This window comes from Ostrinia furnacalis, unplaced genomic scaffold (genome assembly GCF_004193835.3).
Source record: "Ostrinia furnacalis isolate ACB-3 unplaced genomic scaffold, ASM419383v2 OfSCF2804, whole genome shotgun sequence".
Taxonomy (NCBI): Eukaryota; Metazoa; Arthropoda; class Insecta; order Lepidoptera; family Crambidae; genus Ostrinia; species Ostrinia furnacalis.
The window spans coordinates 32,614-56,441 of NW_021133043.1; the positions used below are offsets into that span (position 1 = coordinate 32,614).

Sequence of the window (23,828 nt, forward strand, 5' to 3'; positions counted from 1 at the left end):
GAAAGTCAAAATAAACTACCACGCACTGCTTCAGAAGGAAAATACATTAAAGAGAAGCAATTGCTTGAAACCCACAGGAAGTTTGATTTTCTTAAATAGCTCAGCTTGATTATGTAACATTAGTTGTATAACAATATTAACAAGTACCTACCTATTAAAGTATTTATTTGTCAATTGAGAGTAAATATTATCTTAAATTATACAGTGTGAGTCACGTTAAAGTGTACATATGAAAATAGATGAAACTAGACCTATTTTTATCGACAAAAAGAGGTCAAAAAATTTTTGAGATTTTTTTTTAAATTTTTATAGAATTTTTTTTCTTCCAATTACTTATTGTAAAGAAAACGTAATAACTTTTAAACTAAGCGGTATATCCTGATAAAATAAAAACAGTAATAATACTAAATAACAGGCAATACTAAAACAATACAAAAAATACACAAAAATGCCAACAAATAATAAAAAATTATGCTTTTTGAAAAAAATCTGCTTAAAAATTCGTATTTTTTTGGTTATTTGATAAATTTCTCCAAAAAATGCCCCTATAACAGATGGTTTTTATTACTTTTTATTATTCTCTATCGTATTACTTTTGTAAAACTAAAAAATCACATGTCTCTATCCCTATCACAACATTTGCTATGATCGTTTGAACAAAGGCCTGCCACCACATTTTTCTCCGCTACAGGTAGAGACAATTTTAATTTTAACTCAAATGCTTATTTTACTTCGAAATCTTTTTTTTTATTTAAAATCTAACTTGTCTTTATCAAAATTACAAATCTAGAGTCACTTTCAGTTCCGTTGTTAACGAAGCGTTGAATGGCGCGCCCGGAGAGGCTTAGTTCAAACGATCATTGCAAATGTTGTGATAGGGATAGAGACATGCAATTTTTGGTTTTACAAAAGTAATACGATAGAGAATAATAAAAAGTAATAAAAACTACCTGTTATAGGGGCATTTTTTGGAGAAATTTATCAAATAACCAAAAAAATTACAAATTTTTAAGCAGATTTTTTTCAAAAAGTATCATTTTTTATTATTTGTTGGCATTTTCTAGGTATTTCATGTATTTTTTTAGTATTGCCTGTTATTTGGCATTATTACTGTCTTTATTTTATCAGGATATACCGCTTAGTTTAAAAGTTATTACGTTTTCTTTACAATAAGTAATTGGAAGAAAAAAAATCTATAAAAAAAAATTGACCTCTTTTTTATCGATAAATATAGGTCTAGTTTCACATATTTTCATATGTACACTTTAACGTGACTCACACTGTATAGTGCTCATTGAACTTAGAAGGAATACTTAACATACATATTATGTGCTTAATATTATTAAGGGTTGTACCCTAACTAACCAGCGCCACCATATTTTCTCTTGATTACTTTTGTTATAGACCGAAATTAAAAAAGTGGTTTGAAAAATGTATAATATGTATCAAAGCTATTTTTTAAAATAATTTGTTTGAATTCATTAGATATTTGCAGCAAGTTACAGATTTAATTACTGCTAAAAGTTAACATTTTAGCTAATTTTGAATTTCGAACTTGCAGAATATAATAAATACACGGTTTTAAAAGTAGCTTAGATATGGCTTTAACTATTTACAAACCACTTTTTTATTTCGGTTTGTAACAAGAGAAAACACGAAAGATTATCTGTGGCGCAAGTTTTAGAGGGGTAAGTAAGATCCTTAAATATTTTTGTTACTATTACTTAAAAAAATCTATATATATAAAAGAAAGTCGTGTTAGTTACTTCGCTTATAACTCAAGAACGGCTGAACCGATTTAGTTGAAAATTGTCAGGGAGGTAGTTTAGAGCCAGGAGAAGGACATAGGATACTTTTTATCCCGTTCGAAATAAAAAAAGTCTGCTTATTTATTGACATTAAGGCGGAACAAAGTTCGCCGGGTCAGCTAGTAGATTATAAATGTACTCTTCCTGCTTTTTTCAAAGCAAAATCTCTTACACAATCGTCGATATCAAATTGTATCTCATTTTCAATTGCCAGTATAGCTACATTTGTTAGTCTCAACGTAGACATAGTCGACCTTTTTTTTTCTTGTTCATGCAATGTTTTTTTTCTTATCCGCCGCCCCCTTTAATATGCCGCCCGGGGCCATGGCCCCCCCTGCCGCCCCCAAGCTACGCCACTGCCCGGAACCTCTGCGTCTGAAGCAGGTGTTCTTACTACTAGACCACAGAGGCGGTTGATGTACGCAGACTACGCAAGAGAAAGAGAAAAAATGTATTTTTGTGTTCTGCAGAAGTCACGCCACGTGAACTTTTCTACCCCAATGGGTCAGATACCCATTCAACTTCAATCAAAAATATGATAAGAATCCTACGTCACCAGACAAATATTTATTTTTGACTTATGCAGAATTCATAAACATCACGTCGACTTTTCTACATCAATGTGTCATAATAATATACCCATTCATCTTCAATCAAAAATACGACAAGCATCTTACGTCATTACATTTAAAGTTCAAAATGGCATGACCTGATGCACACTTCTAAAATGCGTCAGCACGTTTCTTTGCATCCTCGAGCTGTAGCGTTAAGCTTTCTCTGCCACAGACTACGAAAATCGGTGTCCAATGTGACACATACGATTGATAAGAAAGTAGTCTTATTTGTACAGACAACGGCACATTAGGGTAAATAGAAAGATTTGATGTAGTTGCCAGTGTAGTGCCGTGTGGTGACGGCAGAGTAGAATACATTTGTCACCAACCCCTACTCTTCCCGCGGGTGTCGTAAGAGGCGACTTAGGGACTACACAACAAACAGAGAATGGGCAGCAGCGCTCTCTGAAAAACATCAATCTTTTAAACTGCGATCTCCAACCCGCCTGCCAAGCGTGGAGATTATGGCAAATCCCTCCACCATAGTGGAGGAGGCTCATAGTCCAGCAGTGGACTGTAAAGGGCTGTTGATGATGATGATGATGATGATGATGTAGTTGCAACACGGGTGGTTTTGTAACAAAAATGCGCCCCCATTTATAAAAATATCGCTTGTTAGAAATTGCTAGCAAAACTTTAGCATGTTTTCGGAGAGGACACGTTTGTTAACTTCAAATGTGACGTTTTCCCATAAAAATTTTTCTATTTGTATTTTATTTTCGGCCAAACACCCCCAATGTATGTATAGTCTAATGTGTTGTCTGTAACTTCATCTGACAAAAGTGACTGAGTTTCTTCCGCCACTTCTTCTCAGCACCAGCCCATGAGTTGTCCCGAAGTGGTGGTAGGGCAAGCTATATTTGGGATGTATATGTTACGGCTAAAGGTAAGTGTGAACATAAACTTAAGATTAGCCGGCTAAACTTAAGTTTATCTTCGACGAGGTGTTAATGTTAGTTTCTTTTATCTTTAGCCGGCTAAACATAAGAGTAACCGCAGGCCCTTGGCTAAAAATGTAGAAGGAAATGGAAAAGGAAACAATGTAATAATGTTTACTATTTTGACACGAAAACTTTATTAAAAAATAATCACTTTCATTTCACATACTTTTATGTACCTATAGGTATTCAAAATTACAATTATTAATAACAAAATATTAATTACTTAAAACAATATCTACCTAATCATTAAAATAATATAATAAGGAACCATTTGGTCATTACAGAATCTTCTGTAGGTATTTAAAATTACAGAATAAAACTTCTTCAGTGTTAATTACTTAAAACAATATCTAGTCACAAAATTGTTAAATAATATGGAGCTATTTGTTGGAACATGATGAACTATAATGGTATTTCGAATTACAAAGAACATTATTTATTCGGCAGCGGCATTTGCGTGTACCACATTTTGTCTTGCAATGACGTCTTTGAAAATCTTGTCCACCTGATGTTGACTTTTCATTAGCATTAATTCGAATACATTTTTAGCCGTTTCGTTTTGGCTAATGTGCACATTAGCCGGCTAAAGATGGAATATCACGACGCAAACTAACATGTTATCGAACTTTGGCTGCTTCTCGAAGATAAACTTAAGTTTAGCCGGCTAATCTTAAGTTTATGTTCGCACCTATCTTTAGCCGTAACATATACAACGTGTCCCAAAATTCAAGGATAAGCCGGCGCCGCAGGATGGACATAGTCACGACTACTTTAGGAAAAATAAGGAAAAAAATCTATCTCAATTATTTTTTAAGTTACACAATAAATTACTAAATTCTTCGAAAATTGACACCCCTTATGATATTTTACATTACCACGACCGCCATTTTTCAAATATTTCTGTTTTTTTGTTTGTATCGGCAACTTAAGTAGTGTTGCTGTCCACCCTAACTCTTGAAACCCCCAGAATCCTTGCAGTTTTTACACAAAAATTAATCAAAATATGTTATTTCCTTAAAATTTTGAACGATTTTTACTTTCACTCCACTTTGACTCATCGTTTTGTAAAAAAAAAGTATGAACACTACTGCGGCAAGTTTTTTATAAAGTTGACACAACTATCCAAGATTCCAAAATGGTATAATACTCTAAGAAACCTAGTCGCAAAAAAGATATGCGTACCATTTTTACAAGCACTTCGCTTGTTAGTTAGTATGGGATAAATCTTGCAACTGAATTTAAAACCAGTTCTCCTCAACCGATTGGGCTGAAATTTGGTATACTTATGTAAGTACGATGAAAATGCAATATTATGGTACCATTGAGCTGAATGGAGACTGGAGGTGGCCATAGGAACTTCTAAACGAAACGGCGGAATTGCATCTAGTTTGGGTTCGTTGGATTTGTCTTTTCGAGCACTTTAGTGCTAGATGATGTCCTTGTCCAGGGTCCTGATGATGAAGTCAATTATAATTTTCAAACGAAGTCAAGCTTGTTTTTAAAAAAATTTTTTTTTATTACAACTTTATTTTAAAATTTTTAGTTGTTTCTCAATCTCATGGCCCAAGTGCTCGGGAAGGCAAATCCAACGAACCCAAACTCGATAAGCTTCCGCCGTTTCGTTTAGGAGTTCCTATGGCCAGCTCCTGCCACCTCTTGGCTTCATCATCAGGACCCTGGACATCACCTAGCACTAAAGTGCTCGAAAAGACAAGTCCAACGAACCCAAACTAGATGCAATTCCGCCGTTTCGTTAAGAGTTCCTATGGCCACTTCCAGACTCCATCCAGCTCAATGGTACCATAATATTGCATTGTCATCGTACTTACATAAGTATACCAAATTTCAGCTCAATTGGTTATGGAGAACTGGTTTTAAATTCAGTTGCAAGATTTATCCCATACTAACTAACAAGCGAAGTGCTTGTAAAAATGGTACGCATATCTTTTTTGCGACTAGGTTTCTTAGAGTATTATACCATTTTGGAATCTTGGATAGTTGCGTCAACTTTATAAATAACTTGCCGCAGTAGTGTTCATACTTTTTTTTTACAAAACGATGAGTCAAAGTGGAGTGAAAGTAAAAATCGTTGAAAATTGTAAGGTAATAACATATTTTGATTAAGTTTTGTGTAAAAACTGCAAGGATTCTGGGGGTTTTAAGAGTTGGGGTGGACAGCAGCACTACTTAAGTTGCCGATACAAACAAAAAAACAGAAATATTTGAAAAATGGCGGTCGTGGTAATGTAAAATATCATAAGGGGTGTCAATTTTCGTCGAATTTCATAATTTATTGTGTAAGTTAAAAAATAATTGAGATAGATTTTTTTCCTTATTTTTCCTAAAGTAGTCATGACTATGTCCATCCTGTGGCGTCGGCTTATCCTTGAATTTTGGGACACGTTGTATAGGTAAACTACATTTGGGATGTAGATAAGCGCCCTGAAAAGGGCCTAAGTATCTCACGTAGTTTTAGCAGGTGATATGCAATGAATCAATAAATGAATATTATCAAGAAAGGAAAATGTATTATGAATAACTAAATGATAGAAAATGAGGATATTAGTTGCTATTTACAAAATTCGTGGACGTCAGTGGACGTCAATTGGCTAAAACGAACGAACGATTATTTTAGTTATAAGTATAACAATGAAAAAGCAATCATGATAATAATATTACCTAGTCATGCGTGAACCACGAATAAAGATAAAAATCCACGGAGGAAACTCTGAATTTTGTGGTAAGTTCGTTGTTGTAGCTCTAATGCATTTCTGTCCATTAAGTGTTTTTTATACAGTTTTTGTTTTGTCTTTCTCAATTCAAGAAAGAAAAAAAATAATTTTCTATTGATTATGATTATTGTGTGTAGTTCAGTCAAATAATTAAGTATATTGATTGTTGACAAAATTACAACCAAGATGCACATGTCATGTTCTAGGACCCAGGACATACGATCGAAAGAGCGTCAATAGTGACGCCATCATGTCAATAATTAAAGGTGAAACAGTTTTTTTGGAATATTAATTTCATGTCCTTTTGCACAATGTCCTTTCACGTGACTTGTTGTTAACATTAAAAGGAAGTCATGACATGTTACTATTTGTCTTTTAGATAAGCAATGTGTTTTTCAATGTCACTTTGTTTTTGCTATGCCCAAAAGTCCGCAATATTGAAATTTGAACATGAAAACAAGTGTTACATCCTGTATAAGTTTGTAAACAATTAATAACTTCCAAAAAAGTAGTTATAAGTATCTACCTACGTTGGTTAAGTTGTTACAGCACGAGCGGACATTACTAGAAACTTCAAATCACTTTAAATACGCACATAAATACGAGTAATGACAACATGTCAACATCAAACAATACGAGTATTAATTTGTCAACTACAAACGTCACCAAAGAAGTGGTGTTCATACCTACTAATTAACAACAACAAAAAAAATCTTAGGTCACAGCACAGGTAAGAGGCTATATCATACAAGTTCAGTTGTTTTCAGTAATTTGGATTTTTAAAAGAACTTTTCCAGATTCCACCACCACCATTTTCAAATTTCCTTTTTATTTATAACTATAAACTTATAATTTTGGCATTAACACTACGATTGCATCAGGACAATATGTGAGCCAGTTCTAAAAGGACGCAGCGCAAAAAATTCGGTCACAATTTTATTGTCAACCCTTTTTTCAAAGGTTAACAAAAATATTTATTTTAAAAAGTAAAACAAAACAAAATTATAATAGCGCGAGAATAACAATTTTTAGGTATAAAAAATTAAGCAATTAAGCATAGTTCACATATCATTTCCGTTCGGAGTGGTACATCTGCTTTCCCTTATTCTGTGGCACTGCTGTCAAATCAATAGGGGTCAAGTTCGGCCGTTGACCCCGGTCCCTTAAACCTGTGCCATCCCAGATTAGGGTCCCATAAATAATGTTAAAATGAGAGGGTATGGAAGGTCATACGGGATACCTAATGAATATTATTTTCATTTATAGTTTTTTTTTGTTTTTACGGACTTCAAAAAGGAGGTTTTTGATTCGGTTAGATTTTTTCTTAAGATAAATATTGTGAGATAGAAATCAATTTTATTCTGTATTTATTTAATTTTTAATGCAACATAGAAGTTAGAACAGAACACAATGCAGACTTATTGCAGTAAGGCATTCTCTCCCAGTCAACTTTTGTCAAGGAGAACAACGCATAAAATGCGATTCTTTCTTAAATTGTATATTGCTTGAGGAACATAACTAGCAACCAAATAACATAATTATAGAGATCAAACTGTGAAACATTGTAACTTTAGTGGTAACAACCCACTCGTTAGAAAAAGTTGTTAGAATTAATAAAAATAGCGTCATCATCATCATTTCAGCCATAGGACGTCCACTGCTGATTATAGGCCTCTCGCATTGACTTCCACATCGCCTGGTTGGTGGCGGCCTGCATCCAGCGGCTTCCTGCTACCTTTAAGAGGTCGTCGGTCCACCTTGAGGGTGGACGTCCTACAAACGTAAAAAATAGCGTGTCTGGTTTAAAATAAGCGGATGTTATGTAAGAATCTATAGCACGATTAAGTTATATCCTATGACCGAATTCTCTATCTTATATTATCAATCAAATTGTCTGGACGTTATGGATAAGCCTGCTTATCTTTAAACTTTATCTTTAGTTGGAAATATTACTAAGCGCCAGTGATTTTAGAACGAAATGTCTTTGAAATAAGTATTTTTTGTCAATTTATCCTTAACTAGCTGTGCCCGTAACTTTGTACGCTTGAAAAAAAAAACTCAAAAAACTCATTTTATTTTTGCAAGTAGGCTTTTAAAAAGCACTTTCACACGTCCCAGTATTAACCCTACCACTGCTTCGGGACAATAAATGGGCCAGTGCTGAGAAGAAGCAGCGCAAGAAACTCATTCACTATTGTCAGCCAAGGGGCCATCCATAAAGTAGGGTAAGTGCGCTAGTTTTCGTCCAATTATCGGAGTTGCCAACTTTGTGATGCGAAATGAATATCTTAAAATACCCTTACTCATATGTATCATACGTCATTTTAGTCCTTATATAGTCTACTTTACGATAATATTATATGACAATAAGTAAATACCACGGGTATTTTTATAAAAAATATTTTATGCAAAAGAGGCGATTTCACTAGTTTTCGTCCAAAAAAATCAGTTTTCGTCCTAGTGTACGCTAGTTTTCGACCACTGTGTAGAAAAAAGGGTGCAGTTGAATTATGAACTTAAAACCAAGTCTACAATACAGTAACTATAAATTGTGGTATATCATTTGAAAGGTAATTTTGTTAGCTTTCAAATGATATCAAAAAGATTTAAATAAGTTTCTTACCTAAATTTAGGAAAATGTTTCAATAGGTCGAAGGACAAATGGACGAAAACTAATCTACATGAATAGCTAATTTTGGTTTTCGTCCACCCTAGTGCTTGCTCATGACGTCATGGACGAAAACACAACAACGTTTAAAGCTGTTTTGTGTTTTCGTCCACATCTTTTTAACGGTTTTTATGGGTTTATCACTGTTAAAAAGTGGACGTAAACTAAAATGTTTAATGTAATAGCAATAAAGATCATATTGGAAGAAAAAACATTGTATTTTGTAGGTCCATTGAAATAAAATGATTATTAAAAATATTAACTAGGTGTCAAGGTTTCCGTCCACGTGGACGAAAACCAAAATCTTACAAAATTGTTATGCTAGTATTAGTCCACTTAATTATCTAAGATTTCTATACAAAAACTTTAATAAACCCTTAAAACAGTGTTTATTATGCTAATAATTAGACATACGTGCCAAAAACATTACGTAAAGTAGCTAAAACAGTAATTAAACATACCATGAAAGTTCCCTACCGGCACGTTTTTTTTCTAACTTGACGACGTTTTCCATTCCCCTGTGTGCAGCAGCAACTTCCGTAGATTTTTTTGGAGTTATTACTTGTCAAATTACATTTTCATGCAGGCAAAACTGTTACTTAGATATTATAGATTGTAACAAGTCCAAACTTGCACGGAAAGTTAGGTTTGTATTCTAATTTTCCGTATTTGTTTGTGGCAAGTCGGTCAAATGGACGAAAACAGGAGCTGGACGGAAAACCGGCGCAATTACCCTACGTCACACAAATTTCATGATTTTTTGAGCCCCCCCCCCCGTCCTTGTCACAGGTGGTCACATTTCTGAGACCCCCCCCCTCCCTAGTGTGACGTCACATGTTTTGCAATTTTACATCGAAAAATTATTAAATTAAAACAGCAGTTCTGAAATTAGTTTTATTTCCATTTAAATTAAGTATTNTAGTGTGACGTCACATGTTTTGCAATTTTACATCGAAAAATTATTAAATTAAAACAGCAGTTCTGAAATTAGTTTTATTTCCATTTAAATTAAGTATTTTTTTATGAAATCAACATTATATCAAATATTTGAAACAATTGAAATGTGATGTCACGAAACTTAAGATCCCTCCCACCCCTTGTCATACCATGTCACACTTTGTCGACCCCCTCCCCCCCACTTTATGTGTGACGTACTTTATGGATGACCCCCAATAGCAAATTGCGTGAAAATAGCTTACTGCTTCGCTCCTATTGGCTGTAGGGTGGGTGTTATAGTGTTATATAGGGTGCTTCTCAATTAGCTGCGTTCCGTATTGAACAAGTTCACCTGAATAGGTATGTGTTTTATAATGATTTCACAAAGTTACATTCACATGAAACATGCTGTATTTTTTACTCACACAACAAACTGCAGTATATTCTGCACAGGAACACAATTTACACACACACCAAACCTTCCTCGGTAAATGGGCTATCCAACACAAAAATAATTCAAATCCGACCAGTTGTTCCTGAGATTAGCGCGTTCAAAAACAAACAAACTCTTCAGCTTTTTAATATTAGTATAGATCGGTGCTATGTTGAGTCTAAATAACAATATCATCATCAGGTCATTCAGTCTCCACTGCAAAAGCACGACTGTCAAATTTACCAGAGGCAAATGGAGGATTCGGACTACACTCCCCACGCTGGCCAGACGGGCAGGCATTTTGCATCAAAATTGGTCGCCTGAATTCTAAAACAGGCTTAACCTAGACCGCTTTAAATTCTACAATCATATGCCTAACGATTTTCGAAACTGATTTAACTTGCAGTGTATGTTTGGGTCAATCTTGACCCACTTCGTGACTTAACGGAGCCGAAATTTTGTATAATACACATGGAGTTCATGATCATGACATGATGCATCTACCAAGGTCACCTGTAGAACTCCTCAATGACTTAGAGCACCCATAGGATGATTTCTTCTTCTCTTCTTAGTCGGGCACTCTTGTCAGAGTGGTCATGGTTGCGCTGACCAGGTACACGATGGGGTGGTCGATGTCATCTCCGAGGGTAGCTGGCGATGTGCTTTGCTTCCATTTCTGTCGGTTAGAGGCGTCGCGAGTACACTGGACCATGGTGGACTCAGTGGCCTTCGTGATGGCGTCTATCCAGCGGGTTGGCGATCGACCGCGTGCTCTCTTGCCTTCCACCTGGCCCTGAACTACCAGTCTCTCCATCGAGTTCTCATTTCATATGATGATTTACCTACTTTCAAACAACTTTATAACCGATATTGTGCAAATAAAGACTTTGATTTCATCCAAGCCCTACATCCATATCGTGTCTGGGCTCGTACTTTTGTTTTATTTAAAGAGTGAGAGAGGAGGGTCTAGCCGAATTTCTCCTATGTTCTTCTGATTAATTTCGTTGCGGGTCCAATGACAGTTTACCTTTCCCCCGGCGGGACAAACTTGGCTGTCACTGGTTGGGTTATTGGCGGTCAAGCTGCAGATTCTGCCTACACAGGAGTTGCAGCGGTGGGAGCGAGAGGTGGGAATAGTCCCTTTAATTGTCGATTTTTCGCTTCGTTAAGCGATCACGATTGTTACTTTGTCTAGGCTCCAGGCAATCGCCTTGTTTATTATTTTATTGCTCACGTATATGAGTCAAAGAAACTATAAATAACTTTTTAATAATAAACGTTTTATCGATTTGCGTATTAAGCACAGTACTCACTTGGATTCTATTCTGAAACCGATCAAGAATCGATTCAAAGTCAAGAATAGAGCCTCTAATTAAATGTTACTGTACTTATGTGTAGATTCGTACCTACATGAAAATTTACCTCTAATTTTTCATCCTCTCTCCTTAAATGGAGGATTTGTCCTACACTCTCCACGCTGGCCAGACGGGTTGGGGAGGCCTGATGTTCGCATATTTGTCCCTTAGTCGCTTTTTTAAGACATCCTCGGGAAGAGCGGTGCTATTTTACTCTGCCGAAAACTTTTTGGGTTTTGCCGTTTGCTATACATAATTAGTATTTTAGATGCACAAATTACTGATGGGTAATCCCCTCCTTTGAAGCTAAATATAAATATCATTGTCTTTGGAGTGGGGTCAGCACAATTAAATAGTCTAGCGGTAGACGAGGATTGAAGATTGAATTAGTGTTGTGAGAGACTTGAGACAGTCCCATTAATACGTTTATAGAGAGTGCTTGTGACCACGACTGCAGTATAGCAGCCGAAACTTCAAGCCGTGAGTACATAATGTATACTCATCTAGTACAAATCGCGTTTATACCCGTGTTTCTCTAGTTTAAACGCAAAATTAAAATCTGAGGCTGAGTTGCACTTACACCACCTTATTTTAACATTGACAGTAACCGGTGTTTTTTGTATGGAGTTTGACAGATTTTTGACGTTTGTCAAAGTTAAAGTAAGATGGTGCAACCCAGCCTTAGAGCGCTTTCCTTTCACATTTAGAGTAGGCGCACACCGTTGATTTTTAGTTGGCCGATAGTTGTGCCCGATTTTAAATTGTATGAAGAATCGGGCAAATAGAATCGGCGTAGTGTGCGCACTCCCATACATGCCCATACTGATCAACTGCCCGACTAAACTATCGACCGACGAAAAATCAACGGTGTGCGCCTACTCTTAGACTTTGTTAGAGAGTTTAGAGTATTTGTCATATCGACTCTACAATTTATTGGAAGAAACGAACATTAAAAAACTTAAAACGTATAACTTATAACATCTGACGTCTTTCTTTTACACGAGTGCACGACATCGTGATTTTCAAGTAATTTCAGTTTTATTGTGAAATTATCAATAATTTATGGGGTGATTACAAGTTGTTTTTGTGTTCGTCATTCAGTTGATCGATGGTGTTTATAATAGTGGGTGGGACCTGAATTTTTATGGTATGTGTATCATATTATTAATAATCAATAATAATAATATGCTCGGACATTTTACACAGCGCCATGTACATAGTCCCAAACTAAGCAAAGCTAATTAATAATATTGACTATGGGTACTACTACTAGGTAATGGATATAAACATAGGTACATAAATACTTTTTTTAATAATGAAGATGAAGATGGCACATAATACATATTATAGAGATATTACGTAAATTATTTATTTATTTCACGACCGGTCCTGTGCATCCACGTGCTTCTAGTAATGTAAAATACTAATTACCTACTAATAATAAATCTACATAAATAACCCTCCATCTTTCGCAGTCGGGTAAAAAGGGACAATGACGTCATGTCACGGCGCTGTATTTCAGCAGGGACTTTTTGCGAGTTGCGGTCAAAAAACTAAATAAAATAAACAACTTGCAATATTTATAATACGATGGCAACATAGGTGTGCCATGTAGGGCTTGAATACCGGAATTCCGGAATTTCGTAACTCCGGAATTTCGGATAGATTTTTTCCGATATTACAATTCCGGAACTGAAGCCAATATCGTATTCCGATATTGAAATTTTTCATAAATTATTTTAAGTTTTCAAAACGTTTAAGTATCAAAATAGGTCCTTAGATAAGGAAGTCCTTGAGATATGTATTCGCAACTTTAGTACTAATAATAATATTAAAGAGGCAATAGAGCGGAACCAAAGCTCCAAAATGTTCACTAGAGACAATGCTAAGGCCTCAGCCTCGAATTTAGCGGGCAGCGGCGCGGGAGCGGGGCGGGCAACGCAGACCCGTTCTCGAAACAAGCGGGCAGCTCGCGCGGCGCTTTAGCGGCGAAGTGTTGTGTTCGGGGTTGTGTTGTCGAGATATTTGTTTTTATTCGCAAACGAAATGTCTGAACAACGGCGACAATTTTATTTCGATTCAAAATTATTCCTAACGCTCGTTTTATTGCGGGCAAAAGAAGGAGTGCGCTGACCGCTCGTTGCCCGATCCCGCGCCGCTGTTTTCGAGAACCGGTCTATTTGATTTTACGCATAAGATCCTGCTGCTCCCGCGCCGCTACCGCCGCCGCCCCGCTGCCCGCTAAATTCGAGGCTGAGGCCTAATGGGCGAAGCTAGCTGAAGACAGCGGATGATAGTGTAAATTCAACAAAAGCTGAGGGTTCTGGGTGGGATCGAAAAATTTTTATGGACAGCTATTCTTATACCTCGGTCACCAAACCTGTTAATAGCTCAGCCACAGGATAGTTCCAAGAGCTAAGCTAACTCGACACTATACCGAAGATATCCCGACCCGGACATCAGCCCTTACGAGATTATGATGGCTCTCAAACAGCTAAAGAACAACAAGGCACCGGGTGATGACGGAATAACCTCGGAGCTTCTGAACGCGGCTGGTAATAAGCCGATACTGAAAGTCCTTCAGAGACTGTAACTCCGTCTTACTCCAGGGAATAATGCCAGAGGCACGGAACAAAGGCTTGGTGGTGTTTTTATTTAAGAAAGGGGAAAAGCATTATTATTTAGGAATTACAGACCCATTTGGGTTCTGACTCTGAGTCATGTCTATAAGCTGTTTTTGAGATCCATCACTAATAGTCTCGCGCGTATGTTCGATGACTTATAGTCTCTCGAGGAAGCCAGTTATCGAAAAGTTTACACTACCATATACCTACCGCATCTATACGCTACGGCAGGTTATACAGAAGACCGAAGAGTCTAACTTGCCTATATGCTTGACGTTCTTAGACTATGAGAAGATCTTTGAGCCTGGCTGATCACGAGGGCGATTCCTCTGCAGCGAGCTGTGAGGCAGGGAGATGTAATAATACGTCGAATTCAACTCGGCTGGGCAGCGTTCGAGAAACTACATAACATCTTTTCGACCAAAACACCTCAGTGCCTAAAGACGAAAGTCTACAATCAGTGTGTGTTACCAGTAGAGATGAAATACGGTTCGGAAACGTGGCCTCTTACTATAGGCCTTATAATAAGCTCAAAGTTGCACACCATAGTATGGAGAGTGCTATGCTCGGTGTTTCTTTTCGAGATCGAACCATAAATGAGGAGATTCGTAAACGAACTAAAGTCGCCTGACATATAGCGATAGGATTAGCAAGCTAAAGTGGCAATGGGCAGGGCACATAGTACGTAGAACAGACGGCCGATGGGGCAAGGTTCTGAAGGCTACATACGTGTACGTGATTGTCGAAGGCGCTTTCTTTTTTAACCAACTCCGGAACTAGAACCGGAATTCCGGAGTTGAGTGCCCAATATCGGAAATCAGTTCCGGAATTAAAAAACCATCCGATATTGCAAGCCCTAGTGCCATGACTTGATTAAATTATTGTAGGTGAGTCACTGATAAGAATTATGATAAGATAACGGTAAGTTTCGGTAAGTGACCTGATTCTAAATATATTACAGGCGTGCGTTCGATTTGTTAAAATTAAATAATTTGTAGGTGTCAATTTTTAAAATTTTCATTAATGTATCAAGATGTAAGTTATTGTCTCAATCTATCGTAGTGTGGGCAGGCCTCCCACTAGGTGGACCGACGATCTGGTGAAGGTCGCAGGAAGAGCCTGGATGCGGGCAGCGCATGACCGGTCGTTATGGAAATCCTTGAGGGAGGCCTTTGTCCAGCAGTGGACGTCATTTGGCTGAAACGTTCGAAACGAAGGTGTCAAAAGATGTAATAATACTAAGCGGAATGTCTGTCCGTGTCGAACGATGACAGATATTGTGCGAGCCGACGTAATCCAAGGCTCTACAAGCAAATCGCATTAACAACACCTTTCTTTCTCTATTTTCTGCATAGCAACACCATAAGAGAGACAAAGACAGTAGCATCTCTCTTTTGAGTCTATATACAACCCATCATCCGCTTTACAATAGAGGGAAGTCGATCTACTTCAAACTACTATGTTCTTCTGATTAATTTCGTTGCGGGTCCAATGACAGTTAACTTTCCCCCGGGACAAACTTGGCCTTCACTGGTTGGGTTATTGGCGGTCAAGCTGCAAATCCTGGCTACACAGGAGTTGCAGGTTGCAAGTCCCATATCTCAGTAGTGCAATTCGATAACAACCTAAATCTTGAAATATTTAGTAGAGTATTGATTCATGATATTAATATGTAGGTACTTTTGTATCGCTATAACATTGCCTTCAGCGGGATTTGAATCCGAAACCAAGCAGTGTAGTGCAGTATGTGACCTACCACAGCAAGTGTGAATATACTAAGGAATATCAGACGACAGCACATTTTTTTTATGCATAACAAGACAATTATTTAACCACAATCGCACCTGGTGTTAAGTGAGATGCAGTCTAGGATGGTACATATCTGCCCTGTAAGTGCCTATTCACTCTCGCCTTGAAAAGGTCTGATTTACAGGAAACACAGCAGCAGGCAGCGAATTCCAGTCCCTAGCTGTTCGCATTATACTTAAAAGAGTTAGCAAAACGAAAATCACATTAAGTTAATCGTGGCTTATATTGTTGTAATAGATACTACTGTTACTACTTTGGTTGTGACAACAGTATTAGGTAGAACACTCGTGGAAAAGATTTGTAGTGTCTTAGATATGAAAATCAGATATCAGATAAATAAATTACCTATTCTTACCAGTTAATCCACTTATCTAGAAGGGCAAGCTAAGTAAGTCTTACATCCCACAACAGGGCAAAGGAGATGGTCCAGGCCATCCACTAAGCATCCTGTACTTCAAAAGGCACGTTAAATGATGATCCTGGCTAAACGGGACTTATCCCACTACACATTCCCACCAAACTTGGCCTTCACTGGTTGGGTTATTGGCGGTCAAGCTGTAGTTCCTGGCTACACAGGAGCTGCAGTGGTGGGAACGAGAGGTGGGAATAGTCCCGCATTCCTACCACTGCAATTCTCCTCCAGGGAAGGTTGAGTAGTCCCGAGGGATAGTCAACTGTCTTGGAACCCACAAAGAATTTGATCAGAAGATTAAAGGAGGAGTTCGAAATACATATAATATCCTGGTTTTTATCACATTACTTCTTCTCAACACCAGCTGATATTTGTTGTCCCTGTTGTGTTGAGATTTGTTCGTTTGTTTCAGCCGAATGATGTCCACTGCTGGACAAAGGCCTCCCCCAAATATTTCCACAACGACCTGTGCTGCGCTGCCCGCAATCAAGCACTTTCCGCGATCTTACATACTAATAAAGTATTAATAAAGTATTTGGTAGCTAAGAGCAGGCCTGGCTCACTCCGCGAGGTACATCCGATAATTACCTACAGCGAAGCGCCCCGCCGGCGGGTATTTTATCAGTCGAGTGTCACGCGCGCGCTCGTCAGGACGCTGGCGTGCGTTGTAGTATGATTATAATTCTATGATCGAAGTATTATTTAAAAATGGACATAAAGAGAAAGAAATATTGTGCGGCGTTCGGGTGTTTAAATTCGAAAAGTAATCTACCGGATTTATCTTTTTTTTTCGCTTCCCAAAGATGCTAAAAGGTATGTTGGCCATGTAGGTAATCAATATTTCTTAGGATAGTATAGGAACCTAACCTACTATGACTACTGCTCAGAATGCGTTCGTTCGTTTCAGCCAAATGACGTCCACTGCTGGACAAAGGCCTCTCCCAAGGTTTTCCATAATGAATGCATACTTACCTACATACGTACCTCATTACAAATAAGTAGATTAATTATTTTTTCACTAGACAGCAACCCTAACAGCGTAAGAAGAGTTCAGAGGCACGCGATAGAAAGAGACAAAACTTGTAGGTGAATAAAATTGTAGGTACGTAGTGCTGTGCGAGCTGAATTCCACTGTATCGCGTCGTAGCAAGACTCGCATTTATTTAAATCGTCTTGCGGAGTAATCCTTCTGTACCTGTACTATTACTTATTCTGTGCTAAGAGTGACCACTCGCCTTATAATCTCGCCTCCACCAAACCGCAGTCATTTTGAAAAAGCCTAATTTACTTTTAATCATTTACTAAAGTTCATTTTAATCGAAATCAGGCTATTCTGAATCTAAAGATAACCAGTTTTTTTTATTAGAATAACGTATGGGAATTACATGCAATCAACTAAATCGATTAGTTATCTAGTTAATGAACTCTTTTTTATCAAATTGGTGGTGACCTAATTATTGGTCACTACCAATTTGATAAAAAGACAAAGAAATAAAACACAAAATGACTCTAATTTATGCATCGTTAACAAAAGATGATTCTGGGTATTTTACTACGCGTGATTTTGGGCTGCTAAAAATATATAAAAATACAAATTATTCATTTACTACAAGTTCGCAGACTGGACCAGTTGCAGGTTCAATTTCTGATAATAACAAATAACTAGTTAATTATAATAATGTGTCGTTCCTGTCTCTCGTTCTACTCACTATTGGCAACTCCTGTTCAAGTTCTTACCTTAACTAAATTACTTACATTTTTCAGTGGTGTAAAAGGTAACGAGACAGACAGATAGAGCTACTTTTGCATTTATAATATTCTTCGCAGCCGCCACTTCTTCTCAGCAATATGGTGTCCCGAAGTGGTGGTAAGGCAAGCTATATTTGGGAGGTGTAGAAGTGCCTTGAAAAGGGCCTATGTACTGAGTAAATGATTTGTTTTGATTAGTAGCTTTTACCCGCGGTTTAAAAAGCCCTTTACCGGGTGGATTTGGGAAAATCCTTTGTTTATCTTCTAGGATGTCTAGGTCACCATCTGAGTGCCATTTTCAGCGAAACAGGCAGTAGAGGTGGGCGCCGATNTATTACATGGGTCATACTTAGGCAAGGGAATAAACGAGCAAGAATGATCCTTTTCCATAATTTTAACAATACAAATGTCAGATTAATTGAGCGATAAGAGAATTCGTTAGGCGACTTGCCAATCTTAGGGATCATTTCCAAAGTTAAGAGACTTGCGAGGTTCTCACTCAGTGTGGTCATTGTCACCATATACCATGGACTTCATGGTGATCAGATCAAATGCAAGTGATTTACGAGGGTTCATTTTTGCTATTTCTTTAGTTTAGCCATCTCTCTTAGCGTTAGTTCTTTCGTTTCAGCCGAAAGACGTCCTGCGCCGCTCGCATCCAGGCACTTCCTGCGACCTTCCCCAAATCGTCGGTCCACCTAGTGGGAGGCCTGCCCACGCTACGTCTTTCGGCTCGTGGTTGCCACTCAAGAACTTTAGCATACGAAAAGATGCAAAATGGGCCCTCTCAAATCACAATGAGAAGGTTTGGCAGCACAGCACCTAGAATGGCGAGAGATTGTGTTGTGTAGAGGCGAGTCGGCGAATTCAAGGAGCAGCGCACAACTGAACTCGACGCAAAACGCGACGATGTAAAACTCTCATGTGCGAGGAGTTTGCCGCGAATATTGGCTAGGTAAGTCATCTTCGGGCGCACCAGCGCCGCTAAGACAGCTATGTCGAAGTGGTCACCATGACCGAAATCGGTCGGATGAATCAAAGGCAGGCATTATAGCTGCAAGTCTCGGATCAAGTTCAATGCTTGATCTTAATTTTTTTTTATTGAATTGTGGATTTTTTGGATTATCCGTGTCAATGGGTTTAATAAACCGGCTTGTCATGTAGCAAAGGTCTGAGATTTTTCTTGTCAGTTCGCACTCATGTATTATCGGACCTAATAAGCGGAGAACACTTTGAGGGAGGTACTTTGTTGCCTTCCAGAGGTTGTGGTTCCCATTTGCATTCGGAGACATATTTGCCAAACTCTGTGTGTGTGATTCGCTAAAAGTATAGTCCAATAGTGTGGGTTGTCTGCCAGACGAAGGCGGTGGATTTTTTTCTTGACAGCAAGAGGGACCGACGCCTCTCGCGTTCAATTATCTACTAGACCAAGCAGCAACTTGAATAATGTACTTGATTAACTGTTAATATAGTTAGTATTGAGTTATTCAATCAATTTATTAGTATTACAACGGCATTAAGTTGCGAAAAAAATTAAATTACATTAACTCAGACAGTCAGGCATACCGCGCTGATGGCCTTAAACTCCAACTTAATCACCTCAAAGTTGGTAGAAAACTGCATGAGTCGACTGAAAACCCTAGGAGAACGTAACAGAGTAAAGCTGAAATGGGTTCCAAGTCACGCGGGAATCGTGGCAATGAAAATGCCGACGAACTAAGCGACGAGCGGAGGGAACACAATATGGTCCAGAACCCTTTTGTGGCATTCCCAAAAGTCTCGCTTGAATGACCCTGACTTACTTACCCTGGAGAACATCTATTTAAACAATTCCTTTAGGGCATGGTCAGACACGCCAGGATTAACTCATTCCAAAACTCTCATAAAAGCTTATGACCGAAAATGCTCTAAGCAGATCATAGGACTGAGTAGGATCAAAATGCGCATCTTATTTCGAGACCTCACTGGACACTGCAGCTTAAACAAGTACTTGTCCGAATCAAGAACGCGCAGGACGTCGAAGAGGCAGATGAAACGCCACCACACATTCTCACGGCTGCGGACCTTTGATGCGCAAGCGGAGCTTACACCTGGGCAAACACATCCTAAGCCCACAAGATGTAAAACATATCGCCCCCCAAAAGATACTGCAATTCCTAATGGATGTAGGACTCGGAGACGAACTTTAAGGAAAATAGCGGCGATCACAATAGATCGGTACCGGTCGTAGTGATACTAGGACTTTATTGAAGTAGAATAGCCGCTCAACTCAATAAAAAAAATAGTTCTTCTGCGTTCGAAACACAAATTAGTACAGTATAGGAGAGGAATAAATTGCAAATAGTTGGTACAGTATCAGAATCGGCGCGCCGACAGCTGGTCGTCGGCGGCGGCGGCGTGAAAAAATTCGCGGAGGCGGCGGCGCGCCGGCGTGGCGCCCACCTCTAACAGGCAGTATCGATTTCGTTCTTCGTTTAGGTCTAGCTAGGTGTCAGGTCTCCAGTCCAAGATGAATCCTCGTTTCACGAACCTATTCAAACATGGAGTAACTGGCTCTCCCGCAGAAAAAGGCTATATGTCAAACGTATGTCACCCATACGTTATCCATCAGATTTTTATCTGTGAATTTTAAAAGATTGATGTAGTTTTAAACTAATTTCTGTTAAGATAAGCTGAATCCCATGATTTGAAATAAACCGCCATGCATTTTGTGGTATTATTCAATGTTTTCCATAGTGTGTGCGTTGAAGAATTTTGAACCTTTGACAGTTTGTTGTTTCGAAAGAGATCTGTGATTTTTTTGTAATGGTATATTTTGGTAAGGACAGATTTTGTTTTATTGCTTTATTTTACTGTCGCGGAGGTACGACAATGTATTTTGTAAACTTTTCTCCGAAGAGTACAGCAAAATTTGTCATGGGTCATGCGTCTATTCATAACCTATGTTCATGGATACAACATGGTGGAAAAATACATAATGTGCGTATATTGCTAGAGAAATAACCGAGAATAGTTACGTAGTACTTTGGAAATAATTTCTCAAAGACATACCTGCTGTAAGTCCTGGTCAGCCAGTTCCCATCACCATGCTTTTCCCGTGATCCTACTGCTTAATCCTACCTGGTAGAGCCTCAGAAAAAATCATAAACAGCGGTCCTACTAATGTGTAATATGATTCTTCCATAATAGGCGCTGAATGACAAAATTACTCTTGACACGGTAGAAGTATACATTGAGAGATCTTGGGCGATACTAAGACGATACAAATGACATCTTTCTAGCTAGAGAAAACCAGTTTATCAGTTACAATGGCTACAAGGTCTTTTAAACAACCGTTTGTTTAAAAACACTGGTAATTTATTTCTACATATTCCATACAATAAAATCACAATGACTTTCCCATTATTATACTATGTTAAAATATAAATATAGTGGACTTTTTACACTGAGCTGTCCCTATTTTTGTTGCAGATGAAATCCAGCAGTATGAAGAGAAGTGACAGTATCTGATGAAAGATTAGTGGCGCGCTCCTACGTTAGACGGTTGATGCCTTGAAGGCTAGTTCCAGATTTTGAATAAGAGATGGCGTGGTGTATGAACGGGCAGTATGTCGACGGACAAGAGTACGTGCCAGTGGCTGAGTTTTATGCTGACAAATCTGTTTTTGTGACGGGCGGTACCGGGTTTATGGGAAAGGTAAGTTCAAATGCCTTAGTTTAAAAATATTGAACACGTATATTTTTATTTGTCAATCAAACAAGTAATTACGAAGTTATGATGCGTTAATTCCGCGTGACGTCACAGAGTGCTACACTTTTAAGTAAGCCTTGACGTCACGGGTCTCTTCTTTTGAACTTTGACGCGCTTTATCTCTTTCAATTTTCATTAGTTTGAAAAAGTTAAAAATACGTGTCCAGTATTTTTTGATAAGTCGACGGACTAATTAGATTTTTTACCCAGGGAAACACCTGTAAGCTTCCGCCAAACCAACGCGTGCAAATCGTGTCCGCGATGGCGATGGCGATCACTGCGCGTGCATAGATCGCCGCGACCAATGACATAATGCGTTGATGTGAACTCATCGCTACAAATTCTTACACGACATCATCGCCCTATCGCGCACGCAGTCTGCTCGCGTTGGTTTGGCCGAAACTTTAGTATGTAGGCCCTTTTTAAGGGACGTATGCTATTCCTTTTAAAAACTCAAGACAAAGTCTCTCTCTCTCTGACAAAGTAACATTTCGGACAGATTTAATTTCGCAATCGCTGTACGAAACGAAGTATGACATAGTGAAGCGAATCCGAAATTCTAATTCATCTTGAGTGTCATGACGACATCATAAAGGTAGCAGGAAGGCGCTGTACGCAGGCCGCTACCAACCGGGCAACATGGAAAGCATTGGGGGAGGCCTATAATGATGAGTGTCATATTTTAGTCTAGCTAGAAGATAGGATTGAATAGAACCTGGGTGTATTGACCAATTTACATTTATAATACAAACACCTGAACAATGTCATTTTACTACTTAATGTCCAGATTGAAACACTTTAACTACTTTTTCCAACTGGGGAATTCCAACTGCTTTTTACCCTAAATTTTATTGCGTGCGTGTTTACTGCACCGACTACATTTGCTTAAACTTTTGCTTTATGTGTATGTTTGTTTACATGGTGTTTCTTTGTGTACACACTACGACATAATCAAGCTTATGTCATACAGTCAGCGTCTAGCTCTTAACTGAGTCAATGCCTGAGGCATGGGCGCGGCACGGGAGGGTGTTTTTGAGACGTCTAACGTCAGCCAGACTTCAGATTTGTAAGCTTTGTCATGTCATAAGATGTCAGTCAATGTCACTGTCAATACCTCAGGCACTGACCTATTTAAGCACTTACCAAAGTTTGCTATGCCAACGTTGGTATTGCCTGCAAAACTAACAAAATAATACAAGAAAATATTGAACAAAAGAAAATAGAGCCTGTATTTAATAAAAACGATGCTCGAAGTAGCGGCCACGAGATCGGGTGACGTTTGTATGAGATGCCTCCTAGGGAAATTACCTATTAAAATTAAAAAACATACTACTGTTTACTAACACTTAGTGGTAGTTCAAAACTGTGTACTAACAAATGGATCTGTGTTGTCGAGTTACTTAAATATATTTGTATTTGCGCTGACCAGTTGACTGCAAGTAAAGTCCCGCCAGAGTAGTAGTAGAGGTAAGATGATTATGGCATTTACACTTGCCAGGTTGGCGCTACTGTAAATTCAGGTTCTTTCACTAGTGTAAATCTCTAGTGTCGCTAGCTACTTGCATTGGTTCCCAAACTTATTTGACGCGCCCCTTTCGACCATACAAAAAATTCCGCGCCCCTCTCTTCCAGTCAAGATTATTTATTGGTCGTATCGAGCAGTCTGGAATGCATTCTCTCAGCGGTCGCAGGTTTTTTATACCTTAGCACACAGAAGGCCCGCGCCCCCCTTTAAAGGTCTTTGCGCCTCCCCTGGGGAGCGCACCCCCCCCTTTGGGAACCAATAACTTAGCCAATAATGGACGTAATTTTCTTAGCTTTTATAATGAAATGGCTACTTAAATAACAAAAATAATTTCTTTTCAGGTGCTAGTTGAAAAACTGCTCAGAAGTTGTCCTAAAATCAAGAAAATCTACTTGTTGATGCGACCCAAGCGCGGGCAAGATGTGGCGTCGCGGCTTACGGAGCTCACTCAATCACCGGTAAGTATTGAAA

General features: G+C 38.4%; 1 protein-coding gene across 3 annotated transcripts in view; it reads left to right on the plus strand.

The window, feature by feature from the left end:
- Positions 1-23,828, plus strand: part of LOC114356418 (putative fatty acyl-CoA reductase CG5065) — a 58,543-nt gene that overhangs the window by 19,477 nt on the left and 15,238 nt on the right. For 2 of the 3 annotated variants that reach the window (XM_028309582.1, XM_028309581.1), the window contains exons 2-3: positions 21,553-21,778; positions 23,699-23,815. In XM_028309582.1, the coding sequence (XP_028165383.1) occupies positions 21,665-21,778; positions 23,699-23,815 (231 nt within the window). In that variant the 5' untranslated portion in view covers positions 21,553-21,664. Of the gene's footprint in view, positions 1-11,912; positions 11,968-21,552; positions 21,779-23,698; positions 23,816-23,828 lie in introns of those variants that run through there. The other variant, XM_028309583.1, reaches the window with a different exon arrangement.